The sequence below is a fragment of the Rhinopithecus roxellana genome, chromosome 15, assembly GCF_007565055.1.
Source record: "Rhinopithecus roxellana isolate Shanxi Qingling chromosome 15, ASM756505v1, whole genome shotgun sequence".
Lineage (NCBI taxonomy): Eukaryota > Metazoa > Chordata > Mammalia > Primates > Cercopithecidae > Rhinopithecus > Rhinopithecus roxellana.
The window spans coordinates 31,694,639-31,715,808 of NC_044563.1; the positions used below are offsets into that span (position 1 = coordinate 31,694,639).

The window sequence follows — 21,170 nt, forward strand, 5'->3', positions numbered from 1 at the left end:
TCTCTTGCCGAGCTCGTGTGAGAAATTAACGAGAAATTAATGGAAAGTCCTTTGCTTTGGTCAATGGTAATAATAACCCCAGCCCCATAACTTCAGCGCCTTCTTTGGCGCGCGGGATACCTAGGGCCTCGGAAGGCGGGCTAGGGGCGGGGAGAATCGGCAGTCACTATGGCAACCCGAGACGCCTCGCGTGCCGGGCGGCCGGCGACTGAGCTGAGAAGGAAACTGTGCTCGGGGCTCTCAGAAGACAGCTGCGGCATGACAGGCGAGGAGGCAGTGGTGGTGACCGCAGCGGTGGCGCCCGAGGCGGGTCGCGAAGAGGAGCAGCCTCCGCCGCCAGCAGGGCTGGGGTGCGAGGCGCGAGGGGAGCCCGGCCGCGGCCCACTAGAGCACGGCCAGCAGTGTGAGTTCAGCTCCCGCCGCGGACGCTACTGGGAGGAGGGGCGTGGAGAACGAGTGACGGGGCAGCTGGGGGAAACCGCAGTGGAACTGGCTGAGAAGGTTTGGGGCAGGAGAGGTGGAGCTACTGCTTTTGGGAGAGCCAGAGATGATGGCATTGTGGCAGAAAGCATCGGTTCATCTTTCCAAGCCGTCCTTCCCGATAGCCTGCCTGAACCCAGGGTCTGGACATCAGCTCCGATTTAATCGGTAGTTGCATTATTCTGAAAGGAATTAAAACACACACACGCATACACACACATTTATATGTATACCATGTTATACATGCATTTGTATATGTATATGTGTGTGTATGTATGCATGCGTATACACCCTTAGAAACACGCAGCTCATTTTGCCAGTTATTTCATTTTACAGATGAGGAAATTGAGATCTAGACCAGAGGAAAGAAAGTGACTTGCCACAGTCAGTCAGTGCAGGCGAAATACTTAAATCACTTTTAATTTCCATCTCTTGGACTCTCAGTCTACAACTACCCAATCCTTTTAGAATCTTATAATTATGGGTCACATTTTAACGCACTGTTCTTTGCTCTCTGCCCTGCCAAACACACAATATTCAAATAGGTAAAGACAGTTCTGGCCCACAGCCACAGTGGAAGTGGCTGTAATTTGGGTCCTAGCCAGGTTGTTACTCACCCATACTGTTTCATGAATTAACAGATATTTCACAGCGTCTTGCACCCCCAGGTCTTGAGTAGGTGCTAAGGAATGATGGTGAGAATAATAGACCAGAGGAACAGAGTAGTTTCCAGCCCTTCTGCAGCGCCTCCTTGTTTGCCTTTCTAGAGAGCAGACTGGGGTTCTCCACAGTTCCTCTGCTCTGGCGGGCCCCAGGAGAGAGGGTTGGGCTGAAGCACCTCCTTTGGTGGACCACACACTCTCCTCCCCAGAGACCTCATCAAGGAGTTACAGAACCATGGCCTCCTGGTGAAAGGGGCCTCTTCCCTAGGCATCAGCTCCAGTATGACTATGAAACGTCATTCCTTGTTATTATCAGCAGCATGCAGAGGACTTGCTTAGATATAGTTAATAAATTCAGTATATTTGGGTAATGGAGATTACCCACATAAATTCAGTATATTTGGGTAATGGAGATTCTTTACTTCTACTTAAAATTATTATGATTATTATTATTTTTAGACAGCTCTGTTGCCAGGCTGGAGTGCAGTGGCATGATCTGGGCTCACTGCAACTCCACCTCCTGGGTTCAAGCAATTCTCGTGCACCAGCCTCCTGAGTAGCCGAGATTACATGCACACACCACCATGCCCGGCTAGTTTTTTCATATTTTTAGTAGAGACAGGGTAGCGCCTGGTATTGGCCAGGCTGGTCTTCAACTCCTGGCCTCGAGTGATCCGCTTGCCTCAGCCTCCCAAATTGCTGGGATTACAGGCATGAGCCACTGCGCCCCGCCTCCTACTTCAAATTCTATCAGGAAACTTCCCCATTAAACATGCTAGTATCTAAGTTTCTTTAGTCCTGTGGCTCTAGGAGTAAAAGGTGGGATTAACATTCACTCATCAATTTAACATATGTTGAGTCTTTACTACATGCCAGGCATTGGACAAGTTTCAGGGAAAGGACTAATGACTTAAGGCAGATGTCCAAACTTTCACAAGCTCACAAAGTTGGGGTGGGAAAATGAAGGAGTTCCTGCCTCAGTCTCCCTCAGAACCTCCTTTTAGGGGCTCAGCCTAAGTAGAGACAGGCTGTTCGCACAAGCACAAAGTACTCAGTCAATTTTCAAATGTCTCTAATTATTGGAAAAGTCTTCAGTCTCTCTACAGCTTCTATTCCCTAATCACAGGCCTGCTCTCAAACACGAAGTGTGGTTGTTTCCCATGTAAACATCCTTGAATTATATAAAGGTGGCTATTCAACCACCAACCAAATCTTTCATAGACTTAAAGTCACCTTTATTTTATTCATTTATTTAATTTTTGCCTTTTTTTTTTTTTTTTTTTTTTTGGAGATGGAGCCTCACTCTGTTGCCCAGGCTGGAGTGCAGTGGCACAATCTTGGCTCACTGCAACTTCCCCCTCCCGGGTTCAAGCAATTCTTTTGCCTCAGCCTCCCAGGTAGCTGGGACAACCGGCACGCACCATCACACCTGGCTAATTGTTGTATTTTTAGATATACAACAATTAGAGATGGGGTTTCACCATGTTGGCCAGGCTGGTCTTGGACTGCTGACCTCAAGTGATCCATCCACCTCAGCCTTCCAAAATTCAGGGATTACAAGCATGAGTCACCGTGCCTGGCCAATGTCACCTTTAAGATCACTTGTAGTGCTCTAACCTGGCTGGCTGGCCACTTCTTCCAACAATCTCCAGTGTATCAAATCACTGAAACCTGTATTCTAGGTATGAACTGATTAGTAGAGTGCAGTGGATCTGTAACTATGGGTTATAATAAACTATAAACAATTTTTAATAACCCTAGGAGCTTGGGAGACTCAGGTAGGTGTGGCTTCTCATTTTCATGATTTTAGTTTTATGACTTAAGGAAGCTACTTTCTCAACTATAAAACAGCAATAATTATACTTGCCCATAGGTCATTGTGAGAAAGGGAAATAGTAATATATGTAAGATGCAATTGCTATTAGCTCTCAGCAAACAAACAAACAACAACAACAAAGAATCCCAAAAACCTGGAGTAATTATTGTTTCAAAAGAAATTCTGGAATAACATTGTTCTTAGTTATCCTTCTCAGTGATCACAGCTCCTCATGTCTATATAAACAAGACATCTATCGACCAATCCACTCAAAATGCTGGTAAAGATCAACATCAAACTGCTATGTTAGAGTTTGTAGATTTTTCTTTATCTCTTTTCCTTCCTTCCTTTTTTCTTTTTTTTTATTTTCTTTCCCTTCCTTTTCTTTCCCTTTCTCCTTTTCTTTCCTTTCTCATTTCCTCTTTCCTTTCCCCTTTCCTTTCCTTTCTTTTCTCCTTTCTCCTTTCCTTCCCTTTTTCCTTTCCTCTCCTCTCCCTTCCTTCCTAGCCAAGTTTGTGAAAACTTTTTCTGCCTGAAAGTTCTCTCTCCTCTCCCCTCCCTTTCTCTCCCCTCCTTTCCTTTCTTCTCCCGAGCAGGAGATATTTGCTCGTACTAGCTCCTTAGTACTCTCCCAATTACCACAATTCTTCAAATCACCTTTAGTGATTTCTTCTGTACATTTTCCTAGCAGCAGGACTGAAATTTATCAGGAGACCTGTACTGACAGCAGGTGATCTTTTCCTTTCTGTTGTTCTGTTATAGGCTTAGTTTTCTTCCTAGCCAAGTTTGTGAACCCTTTTTCTGCCTGAAGATCATGATTTAACAGATTAAACCAAAGTTAGGCTTCAGTAATGCTGTTCCCATATTTTATTCATATGATTTCCAACTTTGGGGAAACAAGAATGAGACCCTAAAAGTATGTAATTCTAACTTTTTCATGTCTGAGGGTGTGTCTGGGTCTTCATGACTAGGAATGACCTGGGATCACTGCCGGAAGCAGCAGATCTCTTGCCCCATTTGTGCCAGTCTGCATCCCCATCAAATTGACTCACTTGTGTTGTTTATTGATTAGTCTGGAAAAGATGAGATACCTGCCCATATATATGGGAGTTTAAAATCAAATCATAAACAACTAAAGTACTCAGTTGTTTAGGTTTTCAATGGTTCCTTGAATTGAGCTTTTGGGTACTGAGATTAGAACTATCGGTTCACTGACATTCACAGTTACCGTATAACTGCATTGACAGACATGCACACAGAGTAGTCTTTAGTTAGAGCTCCAATTTAACAGTGCTTTAGTTCTAACTGAACACACATTTGTTGAGCATTTATTATTACATCAAGCTCTGTTCTAAGACTCTGATGAACTGAAGAGACAACATGCCTGCCCTTATGGGGTTTGTGATCTGGTAAAGAAGATAGATATTAAATGAATAGCTACACAAATAATTGTATATAAAGAAATGAAGCTGTATCCAAAATGCAGTAAGTAAAATGAAAAATAAATGAGGGTGCCATGATAAAAAGTCCTTTCCAGATTGTGGAGTAAGGGAAAGTTTCCCTAAAGAACTAATGTTTAAGGCAAGACCTAAAATTTGAGTAGAAGTTATATAGGCAAAACCAGGAGAAAGGCAGCTCAGGTAGCAAAAACAGCATGTGCAAAGGTAGGAATGAACGGAAGGGCCATGTGGCTGGCGCTCAGAGAGCAAGAGAGAGAGGCTGACAGAAGAGATTGCAGATATGGGTAGGCCCAATAGCACAGAGCTCTTTTGTTTCTCTGGAGTTCTGACATCTGGACTGAGCAGAAGAAATGTAGCTACGGTGTTTAGAACAAACAATTCAGTCCTTGACTGTAGTAGTCATGTCCTATAGGTCCAGATTTAGAAGCCAGGGAAAAGTCCTATGTCCATAAGTGGTTCACTACTACAATTCAATTTCAGTCTTTTAAAATGATGATTTAAAAATGCTGAGATTTTGTTCTGTCTCCTGTACCTGGATTGTAAGCTCCATACACACATCTGTCTTATTCATTGCTCTGTCTTCAGCCTCTAGCCAAATGCTTGTCACAGAGTAGGTCTTTAATAAGAGTTCATTGAATAAATGAGTGCAAGTTTTCTTGAAGCTAATGAGAAAACTTTATATATTTCTTCCTAACACCTAAAAGAGGTACCTGAAACTTACCCTGCAAGTTCAGGAATTACATGAAAACGTGAAGTCCCAAAAGAACCTAAAGTTCCCATGGAAGAGATCTTTTCAAGATAGAGCCTTCAGGGCAAATTGTCTGATATTTGTATGAAATAACATGTCTTCTTTTTAAAAATTGTTATCATGTAGATATAATGGCTAGAAGATTGGGCAGAATTTATACTAAGTAATTGATTTTGTTAATGCCTTTATAGGGAAGAAATTTTTATATTGTGAGCCACATAAGAGAATTAAGGAAGTACTGGAAGAAGAACTTTATATTAAGAGAGATGAATGCCACATTAAAAATCCAGCTGCAGGTAATCTCAGTGACAAATGAAGTATATTTGTGAAATGAATATGAAATTGCCTATTTGATGACAGAGTATTTTATTATAAAACCATACTATTGAAGTAAAAATAGGTTTTTGGAAAGTTCTTGAACTAGTTTATAATTAATTTGCTTATGTCCAATAAATCTTCATATCTAGAAAAAAAAATAGGCTGGGCGCAGTGGCTCACGCCTGTAATCCCAGCACTTTGGGAGGCCAAGGTGGGTGGATCACAGGTCAGGAGATCGAGACTGTCCTGGCTAAAACCGTGAAACCCCATCTCTGCTAACAATACAAAAAATTAGCCAGGCGTGGTGGTGGGCGCCTGTAGTCCCAGCTACTCGGGAGGCTGACACAGGAGAATGGCGTGAACCTGGAGGCGGAGCTTGCAGTAAGCGGAGATTGTGGTACTGCACTCCAGCCTGGGTGACAGAGCAAGACTCCATATCAAACAAACAAGCAAAAAAATGAAGTAGATATCGATATGTACTTTGCTGTCCCACTTTCTTGGTGGAGTTATTTCTATTTAATGACATGTACAATGCTTTCCAAGTGCCTGAAAAACTGAAAAACACAATAATATCTTTAATCTTTATCAATATACATATGACAAGTAACAGTGGTTTCCAAACTTTAGATTTGCATCAGAATTACCTGGGAGCTCACTAACAGCAGATTGCTGGGCGCCACCCCTGGCACCCCTGGCGCCACCACTGCAGTAGGTCTGCAGTGAGGCCCAAGAATTTGGATTTCTACAACATTACCAGATGATATTGATGCTGTTGGTCCAGTACCCGACTTTACAAATCACTGACTTAGCAGAACCTAAGTCATTTACATGGTCAAATCATTCAAAGATTTCATCCCATAGAGGATCTGAGCGTTGGTAGCTCTTATTGATCGTTCATGTGTGCAAGAGATGCTCTAGGAGCTCCAGAATCCCAGATGTTAGTTTGAAACTGCTGACACCCTTCATTTTCATGGTTCCTTCTCAACGATTACTAGATGTATATTTCATGCTCTCCCAATCATCAGATTTTTATTGTGACACTCTTGGGTATCAGCAGTTCCTAGAAGAAATAATAAAACTATTGCATTGCATAGACTCCTTCATTAAGAGACCTTGCCATTTTTTATGGAGAATTGTTGGTCAACCTGCAAGTGAGGTCTCAATTCACTAAGGATTCCTAAGAGAGAGGCTGCAGGACCAGAAGTCCATCATTTCAGATTACATGATGTATGTTGTGCCCACTGTACTTTTTTTTTTTTTTTGAACGGAGTCTCGCTCTGTCACCCAGGCTGGAGTACAGTGGCACGATCTCTGCTCACTGCAACCTCCGCCTCCTGGATTCAAGTGATTCTTCTGCCTCATTCTCCTGAGTAGCTGGGATTACAGGCACACACCACCACGCCCAGCTAATTTTTGTAGTTTTAGTAGAGATGGGGTTTCACCATGTTGGTCAGGTTGGTCTTGAACTCCTGACCTAGTGATCCGCCCGCCTTGGCCTCCCAATGTGCTGGGATTACAGGTGTGAGCCACCGCGCCTGACCCAACTTTACATTTCTAAAGCAGACATAGAAACTCCTTTGGGTCTTCTCGTATGACCTATTCTTATAAAAGGAGAGACCAATAAAATGTTGAAATTTGCTTCCATAATATCTTCAAGGAAACTTTTAAAGTCTATTTTGAATTAAACGAATGGATGCAGAATGACCTACTAGATTTCAGCTGGGAAGCCTTGCCTACGTGTACTATTTTCCTGGTGTTTAACATTTTTTTCTAAGTCTATACTATTTTGGATTTATCTTCATTGTTTTAAAAATCTATATAAAAGCTAGTTTATACACTAGCTGTATGTTGTATTATTCTTATTGGATACATTAGATTGTGAGACAGTCTGAGTGAATAGGATGTATCATTTGGTTTATAAAAATTCATTTTCCTAAGCGATCTTTTCAAATATCCTTTATATAAAATGAAGACTGTCTGGGCTGCTTTTTAAAATAACATTCACTAGAGGTGGCACAGAGGTACTATTTTAGCCTAGAAAAATCTTCCAATGCTGAGAATAGATTCTATAAATTTGGGTTTTAAAATGATATACTTGTGGGAAATCCTGCTCTTTTTAAAATATATATCATGGCTAGAAGCCACATACCATTGGCCAGAACAGGGAATTAGCATCTAGAGAGGGTGCCACACTCTTTCAGCCCAGCCTCAGAGTCTAGAGGCCAGTCATTGAACCTTTGCTTCTAGTTCAGTTTGCAGTGACCCCTCCTTTATATATCTGATGACAGCTATGGCTTCTTTTCCTGGAAGACACATCTTGTTACATACATGCAGAATTTTGCATAAGACTTTTAGAGAATTGTGTGGTTCCTATAGCTGCTATTTTTAAATGTAAGTACATGTTAACCATTTTCTCCATCCCTTTACTTCTCCTTTGCTACTTCACCTATTCTAATTAAGCGTTTGCTCCCATGGGTCCAGGGAAACTGTTCTTTCCCAGGATTGCAAATAGCCTTCCTTTTGAAGGTCAGATCCAATGATCCCTCCAACATACTCAACCTCTCTGTAACGTCTGATGTAGTTGTTTTCTCCTTCCCTCCAAAAACACTTTCTTAGCTTGGCCTGTAGGTCACAATGCTCCAATTTCCTGGTTTTGCTCCTACCTCTTTAGCTATTCTTTCTCCATCTTCTTTGCTGGCTCTCCCTCCTCCTAGCCTGTATAATTTAGAGGGCTCAGTCACAGACTCTTTTCTCTACCTACCCTCACACCTTGGGAGATCTAGCCCTATTGGGCTAATGACTCCAGCAGTTTTTATTTCTACCCTATACTTTTCCCGTTAAATCCCAAAACCTACTTGATTCTCCACTTGGATGTCGAATAGGCCTCTCAACCTTAAGATGTCCAGAACAGAAGTCTTATTCTCTACCCCCAGGCTTTTAAAAACCCATAAGTCTTTCCCATATCATGAGATGGTACCACCAAACACCTAGAAGTCAGTTCCTCAAACTCCATATCCAGTCTATCAGCCAATTCTGTTGAATTCAGTATATATCCTAAATCCCCCACCAGCACCGTTGCCAAGCCCCTGTCACCTTTTGCAGGCCCGGCAATAGCATCCTATAACAGCCTCTACTACTGCCCCTGCTACTGTTAATTCTCTGCACTGAAACCAGAGGGATCTTTTACAAACATAAATCGTTACATGTCACCTCCATGCTTAAAGCTGTCTGATGGCTTTTTATTATTCTGAGACTAGATTTCATGCTTCTATGGCCAGCTCACTTCTCTGATCTCATCTCCTGTACTTTCCCACTCCACTTTAATTAACCACACAGGCTTTCTTGACATTCCGGAACATGCCAAACCCATTTTTACCCCTCGGGACATTTAAATGTCACCCAGACATTCAGATGTCTTCCTCTCTCTTCATTCAGGCTTCAACTGCACATGCCGTCTTCTCAGAGAGGCCTTTCCACTCCACCAGGTCAAAATAGAAACTGTCCTCCAAGTCACCTTCTAATCCCTTATACTGCTTTCTTCTTTCTCCTGTTTTCTATTGCTACCTGAAATTTTATGCAGACAGTCCCCAACTTATTGCGGTCCAACTTAATGATTTTTCAACGTGATGGTGTGAAAGCTGCTTTTTTCCTGGGCTAGTGATATGCCGTATGACACTCGTTTGCAATGCTGGGCAGTGGCCATGAGCCGCAGCTTCTAGTTAGCCATTCTAATGTAAGTGTTCTGAGCATGTTTAAGGTAGGCCAGGCCAAGCTATGATGTTTGGTAGGTTAGGTGTATGAAATGCATTTTCTACTTAGAATTTTTTTTCAACTTACGATAGGTTTTTCAGGATGTAACTCCATTGTAAGTCGAGGAGCATCCATCTTTCTTTATATACTTCTTTTTTGGCTATCTGTCCCACTAGAACACAAGCTATCTGAGGATAGGGGCTTAATTTTGCTTACCCCAAATCCTCACAAAGCTATATGATATTGATATTCTGATCCCCATCTTAGGATGAGTAAACTGAGATTTTGAGAGGTTTTTAACTTGCCCAAGGTAATGCATTAAGTAGCAGAACCAGATCCAAATTCAGATCTGACCCCCAATTCCATAGACTTTCTGCTCACTATGGTGTCTCTGGTGACACATTATGGCTAAATGCAGTGGATACTGTTCTGCCTCTAGGTGGCTTGAGCTTTCTGCAACATTTGCATTGTTGATGGCTCTCTCCTTCAACCTTGTTCCTTTCTCAAATTCCATGATAATTAACTGTCCTGGTTCTCCCTCTACTTCTTTCTCACCCTCTCTTAAGCGCTCTTTTTATTCACTCCATTCTCCAAATCTTGATGTTTATCAGAATGTTTCCGACAGTCTTGTAATCTTGTTCCATTAGGTTTCCTGGGATTTTCTCAGACTTTCCACTATGGCCTCTCTAGGATGCCTCTGAAATGTGTCCTTGCAGGTAAACTTCCTTTCCTGGATGTCCCATAAGTCATAAGATAACTCAGGCCCAACATGACCAAAACAAAACTCACACCTCTGGGACAGTCACGGTGGCTAATGCCTGTAATCCCAGCACTTTGGGAGGCTGAGACGGGCGGATCATGAGGTCAGGAGATCGAGACCATCCCGGCTAACACGGTGAAACACCGTCTCTACTAAACATACAAAAAAAATTAGCCGGGTGCGGTGGCGGGTGCCTGTAGTGCCAGCTACTCGGGAGGCTGAGGCAGGAGAATGGCGTGAACTGGAGAGCTTGCTATAAGCCGAGCTCTGCCACTGCACTCCAGCCTGGGAGACAGAGTGAAACTCCGTCTCAAAACAAACAAGCAAACAAACAAACAAACAAAAACACACAAAAAACTCATACCTCTCCCCGACTTGCTGCTTCCCCTATATCACCCATCCCAATGAATAGCATGGCCTAAGGTCCAAATGCAAAACCACAGAGCCATCCCCTATCTCCACACCAGACCACCATGTTCCACATCTAATTAGACTGTGAGAGGTACCTTAGTTTGGCTCAAGATCCCAAAATATTGACCCATATGCCAGGTTCACCTTGCGGACATATTTATTTGCCCTGCAGTATATTTTTTAAATATCTGAACCAGTTGTGCATATTTTAAAATTAGAAATTTTATATACAAATCTAGATGTCTAGATTTTCTTGAGTGGTGATGGAGCAGGGAGAATAAAGGATGATTTGACAACACCAAGGCACCGTTTGCATCAGGCAACAGTGGCTGGGGTTGGGTTACAATGCCCCGTGCTGACCTGCCCACTCCACTGTTCAGCATCCTACACCAAGTTCCCTACTCCAGTGGGAAACATCACAAGTTATGTATGTTCACGTGCCCGCTGCAGGTTTTTTCTTCTCATTGTAGAAATAGAAAAAATTGTTTCTCTTGTATGATGCCTTCATCAAAAGTAGTAAAAAAGGGAAAGACAGGGAGAACCAATTATTTCTTACCCCTGACCAGCTTTACTTATACTACTGGCCTGGCCTCTTCCTATGCATATTTGAATTTGTGACTTTGGATAAACACTACATAGTATTTTGCAGATATTCCCAAGCCTGTCTAAATTCTAGGGACCCCAACATATACGCATGGATCAAAGCATATTTGTAGCTATGTATGAATTAGCTGGGTTTGTTTGAATTTTAAGACAATCAACTCCACATACTCTCACAACAAAGTAATTGATTGTTGAAGGTGAGACTTCGGTAAGAGTCCAGACTGGATTTTCCTTAACTATAGATAAAATACTGCAATACTGGGCTATGTAGCAAAGCATAGGTGAACTTATTGAAGAGTCTATTAAGAGTGCCATCTGTCCTGGAGGTAAACAACTTAAATTATAGCATGTTTTATTTTTGAATGAGTTGACAGTGACAATTATGGAAGTACCCAGAAGCTGTGTGGTTATTTCTGTGTTTTTTCTCTTCTCCTTTGGTTGAATGAAATTGGTAAAAAAAATCAAAAGGTTCAGAAGTTGAGTTTTATGGATGTTGAACAGAATGAACATTATATTTCTTTGGGAATACCATTGGTTGCATAGCTAGCGAGACTCAGGAGAAAGAGTTGTTCAGACTGGGGCTCTTATCTGAATGAGCTGTCCTACTTGTTCTTGCGGTCATATTGTGACTACAGCTAATAAGGGCTGTGAAGACACTGAAATGGACAAGGTGTCTCACATGGTTGATACTTTGCACTCTATACTTGGGTCTAGGAAATGCCATTAGTGACAATAGAAATAATGGGCTGACAGGCCTCTTGTCCTCCCTTCTGTGGACTTTTGATTCCTTGTAGGCTCTTGATGCAGTGATACATGGGCTGAGTTAGAAACACTGGATGCCAGGGTGAGAGGTAGGGATGTCTTTTTATATGATGATGTTGATGTTGGGAATTATGGTGATAATAATAGTGATAATGGTTATCATTTATAGAGTTTCTTCTGCACATGATACATTTTTTGCAAATAATCTCTTTTAATTCTTGCAATAACCAGTGAGATATATGCTGTTTTAATTCACATTTTGAAGAACTTGAAGCTGAGGCTCAGGGGGTGACTTGTCCAATGTCACACTGATACCTGGATGCAGATTTGTCAGAAGCTAATGTTGTTGCTCTTAGTCATTGGGTTCTTCCATCTCTCTTTAAAACATAAGATTATGCCTTTGGAGAAGAACAGAGATTTGAAATTGATTTAGTAGCAAATAGTGTTCTATTCAGTTAAAAAAAAAAAAAAGAAATGTTGCTCGTTTTCTCTAAGTTCAGTTTCAGTTTAGCCTCCAGGTTCAAATTTGAGGTAAAACAGGTTTCAGAGGCTTTCCACATTCCCATCAGATAAGGACAAAGAACCTGGGTCTACTTGAAAAGGTTAACCTCATACTGAGAAAAAAAAAAAAAGGAGTGTAATTTTCTCATCAGACCTTTTAATCAGATAAAATGGAATTTGGGCAACTTATAGAACTTTCTGGATAAGGAAGAATTTAGCTAATGTCCATCATTCATATATTCTCAGTGATTTCCTGAAGATTTTCCTTTCCTTACAACTTTTCAAAAACAAAAATGTAGAATTGGCTGAGCGCAGTGGCTCATGCCTGTAATCCCAACAATTTGGGAGGCCGAGGTGGGCCGATCACATGAGGTCAGGAGTTTGAAACCAGCCCAGGCAACATGGTGAAACCTCATCTCTACTAAAAATACAAAAATTAGCCAGGCCTGGTAGCATGCGCCTATGGTCCCAGCTACTCTCCAGGCTGAGGCAGGAGAATTGCTTGAACCCAGGAGGCGAATGTTGCAGTGAGCTGAGATCTCACCACTGCACTTCAGCTTGGACAACAGAGCAAGACTCTGTCTCAAGAAAAAAAAAAGAAAGAAAGAAAAGAAAAATGTAGGCTTGTGAGACATTCATTATGGAACTAGTGCATTTATTGTATTGTTTATTTTAAAACTATTTCTGCATTTCTATTCTATAAAGGACTTTGCAGAAATAAAATGATGTATTAATTTAATGTTTTCAAGTTGCAAGGGCTTTTGTATTTTTCTGGCTAAAACCTACAAAGGTTATAGTAGTCATGAAAAATTTGATTAATAAACTTATTAATTTTCCCCTTACACAGCACTTCCTTTTCCAATGAATTTCAGAAGTGTATTGCCAAATACATTAATGAGTTCTACATGTGTCTTAATACATGGAAACTTAATTTTGAATCCAGTTTATTTACTACATTAAGTACAAGCTTAGAAAGTGCAAAATGTTGCCAAGCAAATGTGGATATATTTCATTATTTCATTCAATTAAAATGTTTTCTGCACCTACAATATAGGAGGAATTTACTAGACACCAAAGGCATGTCGAGACAATTATAGAGCCTAGGAGTCGCCAGACATAAATTAAAAGTACTTATATTTTTCTTTCTCTAGTCAAATCTCTGACCTTGTTTGCACAAGAGAAGTACAGATGATATGGCTCTAAACTGGCTTTTCAAGCTCCAATGTTCATTATTTACAGTCCAGAGAGAGCTGAAGGGAACTCAAATATTTTTAAAGTGTGAGCTTATCTTCCCTATAAAACCAGGCCAGGTCCTACTGGCTAAAATTTTGGGCATAAAGGCATGGTTTAGTCATTTTAAAATTCAGTATAAAAATACACCTATAAAGGTTTCTGAGTGGAAAGTGTTGGAAGCATGAGAAGGGAAGAGAGAAGAGGAATCTCTAGAGGATTCTGAGCCTCAAGAACAGATTTGATTCTTTTTTTCTAGCTTCTCCCTTTGTACCTGCTGCCCTTTTCTTTTTCAGTTGAGAGGAGTCAACACTTGAAGCCTTTCTGGCTTTCTCTGCCTTCCTCCTTCTGGAATGCACATGCCCTGAGCTGAGGGAGTTAAGTTTCTCTTAAAAGAAGCAGCTGCCTCAGAGAGCATCCACGTTTTTTTCTAGACCCGCTTTTATCCAGTCAAATATATCACCTTCTGGAACTTCTTCACCCAAACATCACTTCACATGTATGAAGGGCTATTATTTTTTTCCCGCAACCATTATCCCTGAATATAGCAAATATTTATGCATAACCATATTTTGCTTTGAGAGTTTCTAATGCATTTCTGGGCATCCGCATTTATATTTCAGGTGTTTTTCTCTATGACATTCTTGTGATTGCATGTGAAAGAGCACACTTACACTTTAACTAGTACAGTTCTTCCATCTAATTTGATGTGATTTGTCTGCACGGTTCTGCTTCCTGATTTTATACTGCTTTCCACATACTGGATCTTCACAAAGTGTCAACCACAAGTCCAAATCTATTTCCTTGGTCTCCCACAGGGTATCAGGCACTGGGGGTATTAAATAAATGTCATGGGCTACTAAGTTTATTGTCCAGAGGCTGGGGAGCAGCCCTTTTCTTTTCTTTTTTTTTTTTTTTTTAATTATTATTTTACTTTAAGTTGAAGGGTACATGTGCACACATGCAGGTTTGTTACATATGCATACATGTGCCATGTTGGTGTGCTGCGCCCGTTAACTCATTTACATTAGGTATGTCTCCTAATGCTATCCCTCCCCCCTTCCCCTACCCCCAGCAGGCCCTGGTGTTTGATGTTCCCCACCCTGTGTCCACATGTTCTCATTGTTCAGTTCCCACATATGAGTGAGAACATGCAGTATTTGGTTTTCTGTCCTTGTGATAGTTTGCTCAGAATGATGGTTTCCAGCTTCATTCATGTCCCTATGAAGGACATGAACTCATCCTTTTTTACGGCTGCATAGTATTCCATGGTGTATATGTGCCACATTTTTTTAATCCAGTCTATCCTTGATGGACATTTGGGTTGATTCCAAGTCTTTGCTATTGTGAATAGTGCCACAATAAACATACGTGTGCTTGTGTCTTTATAGCAGCATGATTTATAATCCTTTGGGTATATGCCCAGTAATGGGGTGGCTGGGTCAAATGGTATTTCTAGTTCTAGATCCTTGGGGAATTGCCACACTGTCTTCCACAATGGTTGAACTAGTTTACAGTCCCACCAACAGTGTAAAAGCATTCCTATTTCTCCACATCCTCTCCATACCTGTTGTTTCCTGACTTTTTAATGATTGCCATTCTAACTGGTGTGAAATGATATCTCATTGTGGTTTTGATTTGCATTTCTCTGATGGCCAGTGATGATGAGCATTTTTTCATGTGTCTGTTGGCTGCATAAATGTCTTTTTTTGAGAAGTGTCTGTTCATATCCTTCACCCACTTTTTGATGGGGTTGTTTGATTTTTTCTTGTAAATTTAAGTTCTTTGTAGATTCTGGATATTAGCCCTTTGTCAGATGGGTAGATTGTAAAAATTTTCTCCCATTGTGTAGGTTTCCTGTTCACTCTGATGGTAGTTTCTTTTGCTGTGCAGAAGCTCTTTAGTTTAATTAGATCCCATTTGTCAATTTTGCTTTTTGTTGCCATTGCTTTTGGTGTTTTAGTCATGAAGTCCTTGCCCATGGCTATGTCCTGAATGGTATTGCCTAGGTTTTCTTCTAGGGTTTTTATGGTTTGAGGTCTAACATTTAAGTCTTTAATCCATCTTGAATTGATTTTTGTATAAGGTGTAAGGAAGGGATCCAGTTTTAGCTTTCTACATATGGCTAGCCAGTTTTCCCAGCACCATTTATTAAATAGGGAATCCTTTCCCCATTTCTTGTTATTATCGGGTTTGTCAAAGATCAGATGGTTGTAGATGTGTGGTATTAATTCCGAGAGCTCTATTCTGTTCCATTGGTCTAGATCTCCGTTTTGGTACCAGTACCATGCTATTTTGGTTACTGTAGCCTTGTAGTATAGATTGAAGTCAGGTAGCGTGATGCCTCCAGCTTTTTTCTTTTGGCTTAGGATTTTCTTGGCAATGTAGGCTCTTTTTTGGTTCCATATGAACTTTAAAGTAGTTTTTTTTCCAATTCTGTGAAGAAAGTTATTGGTAGCTTGATGGGGGTGGCATTGAATCTATAAATTACCTTGGACAGTATGGCCATTTTCACGATATTGATTCTTCCTATCCATGAGCATGGAATGTTCTTCCACTTTTTTGTGTCCTCTTTTATTTCGCTGAGCAGTGGTTTGTAGTTTTCCTTGAAGAGGTCCTTCACATCCCTTGTAAGTTGGATTCCTAGGTATTTTATTCTCTTTGAAGCAATTGTGAATGGGAGTTCACTCATGATTTGAATCTCTGTTTGGAATGCTTGTGATTTTTGCACATTGATTTTGTATCCTGAGACTCTGCTGAGGTTGCTTATCAGCTTAAGGAGATTTTGGGCTGAGACGATGGGGTTTTCTAAATATACAATCATGTCATCTGCAAACAGGGATAATTTGACTTTCTCTTTTCCTAACTGAATACCCTTTATTTTTTTCTCTTGCCTGATTGCCCTGGCCAGAACTTTCAACACTATGTTGAATAGGAGTGGTGACAGAGAGTATCCCTGTCTTGTGCCAGTTTTCAAAGGGAATGCTTCCAGTTTTTGCCCATTCAGTATGATATTGGCTGTGGGTTTGTCATACATAGCTCTTATTATTTTGAGATACGTCCCGTCAATACCTAGTTTATTGAGAGGTTTTAGCATGGAGGGCTGTTGAATTTTGTCAAAGGCCTTTTCTGCATCTACTGAGATAATCATGTGGTTTTTGTCTTTGGTTCAGTTTATATGATGGATTACATTTATTGATTTGTGTATGTTGAACCAGCCTTGCATCCCAGGGATGAAGCCAACTTGATCGTGGTGGATAAGCTTTTTGATGTGCTGCTGGATTTGGTTTGCCAGTATTTTATTGGGGATTTTGCATTGAAGTTCATCAAGGAGATTGGTCTAAGATTCTCTTTTTTGTTGTTGTTGTGTCTCTGCCAGGCTTTGGTATCAGGATGATATTGGCCTCATAAAATGAATTAGGGAGGATTCCCTCTTTTTCTATTGATTGAAATAGTTTCAGAAGGAGTGGAATCAGCTCCTCTTTGTACCTCTGGTAGAATTCAGCTGTGAATCCGTCTGGTCCTGGACTTTTTTTGGTTGGTAAGCTATTAATTATTGCTTCAATTTCAGAACCTGTTATTGGCCTATTCAGGGATTCAATTTCTTCCTGGTTTAGTCTTGGGAGGGTGTATGTGTCCAGGAATTTACTCATTTCTTCTAGATTTTCTAGTTTATTTGCATACAGGTGTTTATAGTATTCTCTGATGGTAGTTTGTATTTCTGTGGGATTGGTGGTGATATCCCTTTATCATTTTTTATTACATCTACTTGATTCTTCTCTCTTTTCTTCTTTATTAGTCTTGCTAGTGGTCTATCAATTTTGTTGATCTTTCCAAAAAACCAGCTCCTGGATTCATGGATTTTTGAAGGGTTGTTTGTGTCTCTATCTCCTTCAGTTCGGGAGCAGCCTTTTTGTATCTCTGAACAGGATAGAAGAGGAAACTGGCTTGCATGGCAGGGGAAGATTTAGGTTAGATAGAAGGTACAGCTTAAACTTTCTAAGGTCTTAAATAGGAGATTGTGGAATCTTCCTTGAAGGTCTTTGAAGAAGAGAGAAACTAATCTTGACAGATAACTTCAGCTACTCTACTCAGGAGTAGAAAAGGAGAGGCAGGTATTGACATACAGCTTGGCAAGTCAGTTCAATGACTGTACCTCCAGTCACGGAATCTTAGTCCATGCTTGGATAGTAAAATCAGTCTCCCTGTAAAAAAATAGCTATCATTTATTGAGTACAAAGCACTTTACAGCCACCTCATCTAAATCCTACAATAATCCTTCAAGTAGATATTATCATCCCTGTCTCAAAAATGAGGAAATTAAGACATAGTGGGTTACATAACTTGGTCAAAATCAAATAACTGATAGATGGTAGAACTAAGATCAAAACCCAGATCTCCTCTGAATCTAGAGACTATGCTGCTAGTAATTACTTGCTATGGAACCCTTTAGAGAGGGATCAAATATCGGTGAGGATGCCAGTGGGCAGCCTTGGATCTATGAAGAATGTTTGGCATTAATATTTGCAGCCTTAGAAATGGGAAAAACAACTTACGGCAACTCACCCAAATTCACCAACTTACTAGACTTGGGTTGCAGTTTTGTACGCAGTGGACATTCACCACGTGCTTGTTTGCTGAGTCTCAAAACGTAACCAGGTGATTTTAGCATATGGAGGACAACCAAGTGCGAATCTTTGCTAAACCTTATTGAAAGGCATCCGGGTCCAAGAACTGTAATTATCAATGGGCAAACATCACTTTCCAGGTATTTTGCAATGATTTTTAAAACATAGGATCTAGTGAGTTTATTGTTGCTCTTTTCAAGGGGAGATTAAACAGCATCTAGTTTGTGGCTTTTAGAGGATTCTTGGATCTATTGGATGAATTAACTATTGGATGAATTAATGTAGTGATTTTTGGTCCTTTTATCTTTGGAAATATTTTCTCTTACTGTAGTAATTAAATCAGAATCAGATAAAGTTGACTAAATGAATTCTATTTATTGACTGTTATTTATTCCTGATCCTTCTCTATTTTGTTATGGATGTTTCTATTATCTATTAGTTTAGGGGTAAGTTAAATGATCTAAGAGCACTGTAGAGGTTTAATTGCATAGAGAATGGTTGAATGAATGAAATGGAATAAAAGATTAAACAAATGATAAAGATTTGGGTGGTTTGATTAGTCAAACCAAATAACCCACACCCAAATAAATTTTAAAAATCACCAACTAAAAACTTTAAAATACTGTGCTAAAAAGAGAATATGCTAATAATTATTTTCTTGCTTTAAAAATATTGACAGTGGCCCTGGAAGGGATTTGGAGCATTAAAAGGAATCTCCCTGTAGAAGGCTTGAAGCCAGGACTGCCGAGCAGAAACAGTTTATTGCCACAAGCCAAGTACTATTCCAGGCACGGAGGACTGAGAAGTAAGACCCTGATGCCCTTGACTTCCACTGAAGCCCCTACGGGGACTTTGCAGTTTACAGACAAGTGGTATATGCTCTGTTTAAAGATCTCAATCAGAATTCAACCTTCCTTTGACTTGTTTCTCTTGGGTTGCTTTTAGTTTGGCCATATTATGTCATTATGGAACTCAAACTGTAACAATTCATCTAACCAATTTACCCCCATGGATACAACAGAAGTTCATCCTCTGGGTTACACTCATGACTTTTTTCTTTACTTTCTATCTACACAAGACTTTCTAGCACACAGTCAGCCTTTGTGAAGAGGAATCCTGTACTGTCTTTTCTTCTAGATAGAGGATCATTGTTTCCCCAGTGGAAATGAGGAAAGGGAAATGAGAGAATGAAGGAAGAACATGGCAGCTACTTTGCTTGGCTCTCTTAGTTTCACCTTATTCCAGGAATGAGGCCACCAGACTGGGCCTAGGATACCGTTGTTCCTCAGCAGACATAAACTTTGGAACAAAATATTACTCATTCCTCACTGTCATAGCCAGTGTCTGCCAAGGAACATTTGAAGCAGGATTTGGGGAAGACAGAGGTCTTCATATGGAAGCACAGTGTCCAGACAATCTAGGGGTCAATGTCAGCTAGTTACATAAGTCCTTAAAATAGACCTTACAATTGGGAGATTACCATGGTCAAAAGGGAGAATTAGATAAAATTCAAACTTGGTACTCACCAAGATAATGATCATAATAGCAATGCTATATAGCATTGCTTATTCTAGATTCTTAATATATACAATAATAGGCTGGCCACAGTGGCTCACACCTGTAATCCCAGTACTTTAGGAGGCCCAGATGGGCAGATTACCTGAGGTCAGGAATTCGAGATCAGCCTGGCCAACATGGTGAAAACCCATCTCTACTAAAAACAAAAATTAGCCGGGCATGGTGGCATGCATCTGTAATCCCAGCTACTTGGGAGACTGAGGCAGAAGAATTCCTTGAACCTGGGAGGCAAAGGTTGCAGTGAGCCAAGATCACACCACTGCACTTCAGTCTGGGTGACAGAGTGAGATTATATATTATAATTATATAATTATATAATTTGTAACTTACATATTATATAATATAATTATATAATTTGTAATTAATATATTATATATTATGTTGATATAATACTATATAATATTATATATGATATAATATTTCTATATTATATAACATACATTATATAATAAATTAATATTGTATTATTAATATAATATACATTAATAACTATATAAATAGTATTTAATATATAATATACATTATATATTTTATATTATATATTTGTATAGTATATACTATTTATATATATATTTTATAGTATATATATTTGTATAGTATAGTATTTATATTATATATATTTTATAGTATAGTATTTTATATTTATTATAATATTTATATTATTATTTTTATATATCTATATATGTATTATATTTTTGTGTAGTATATATTTATATATTTATATAGATTTATATTATTAATAATGTATGTATAATATAATATTTATGTATTATAGATAGTATTTATATAGTATATATATTCATATAAGATATAAAATTATTATATATACTATATACTATATATGTATGTATATACCATATATGTATATAGTATATATTTAATGTTATATCTAGTATTTATATATTATATAATATTTCTCTCTTCTCTCCTTCCCGTCTCTCTATTCTGTCTTCTCTCCTCTGTCTCTCTCTCTCTCCTCTTTGTCTTCTCTCTTTCCTCTTCTTCTCTCTGCCCCCCCCTCGTCTCTCTTTCTCTCTCTGTCTACCCACAATTACATGAAACATATAATTCATTTCACAGATAAGGAAACTGAGGCACAGGGAGGTGAAATAATTTACCCTCGGTCGCTCGGCTAGCAAGTAGAAGAGTAGAAATGCTGGGATTTGAACCAAAGCAGTCTGTCTCCAAAGTCCATGCATTCAACCACTAGACACTACTTGCGTCTCTGAGCCAAGTGCCCACGAGCTACGATGTCTATTAAACCTGAAGTGAGATGAGAGCTCAATAAAAGTGTCACACAGGAGTAGAGGCCCCAGGAGGCCAGGGATGCAGCCTCTGGGATATGGGCTCAGTAAGGGAAAAAATACAGCCACTGAGAAACTGAGACAAGAGGTTAAAAAAAAACAAACACAAAACTTGTTACTAAAGAGGATTCATGTAGCAAACAGGAACCAGTTAGGAAG

General features: G+C 39.8%; 1 protein-coding gene across 1 annotated transcript; it reads left to right on the forward strand.

Annotated features, from left to right (window-relative positions):
* Positions 1–258: 258 nt before the first annotated feature.
* Positions 259–19,245, forward strand: C15H11orf97 (chromosome 15 C11orf97 homolog). The gene is made up of 3 exons (XM_030918814.1): positions 259–403; positions 5,358–5,462; positions 18,809–19,245. Exons 1-3 carry the CDS (start codon positions 259–261, stop codon positions 19,072–19,074), a joined length of 516 nt encoding a protein of 171 aa, XP_030774674.1. The 3' UTR covers positions 19,075–19,245.
* The last annotated feature ends 1,925 nt before the right edge of the window (positions 19,246–21,170 follow it).

What these genes read in the sequence shown, in the direction of transcription:
- C15H11orf97 (XM_030918814.1), top strand. Translation starts at nt 259, where the DNA reads ATGACAGGCGAGGAGGCAGTGGTGGTGACCGCAGCGGTGGCGCCCGAG. An exon ending in ACTAGAGCACGGCCAGCAGT is followed by an intron (nt 404 to 5,357) that starts GTGAGTTCAGCT and finishes ATGCCTTTATAG; the next exon opens with GGAAGAAATTTTTATATTGT. An exon ending in CATTAAAAATCCAGCTGCAG is followed by an intron (nt 5,463 to 18,808) that starts GTAATCTCAGTG and finishes AAATATTGACAG; the next exon opens with TGGCCCTGGAAGGGATTTGG.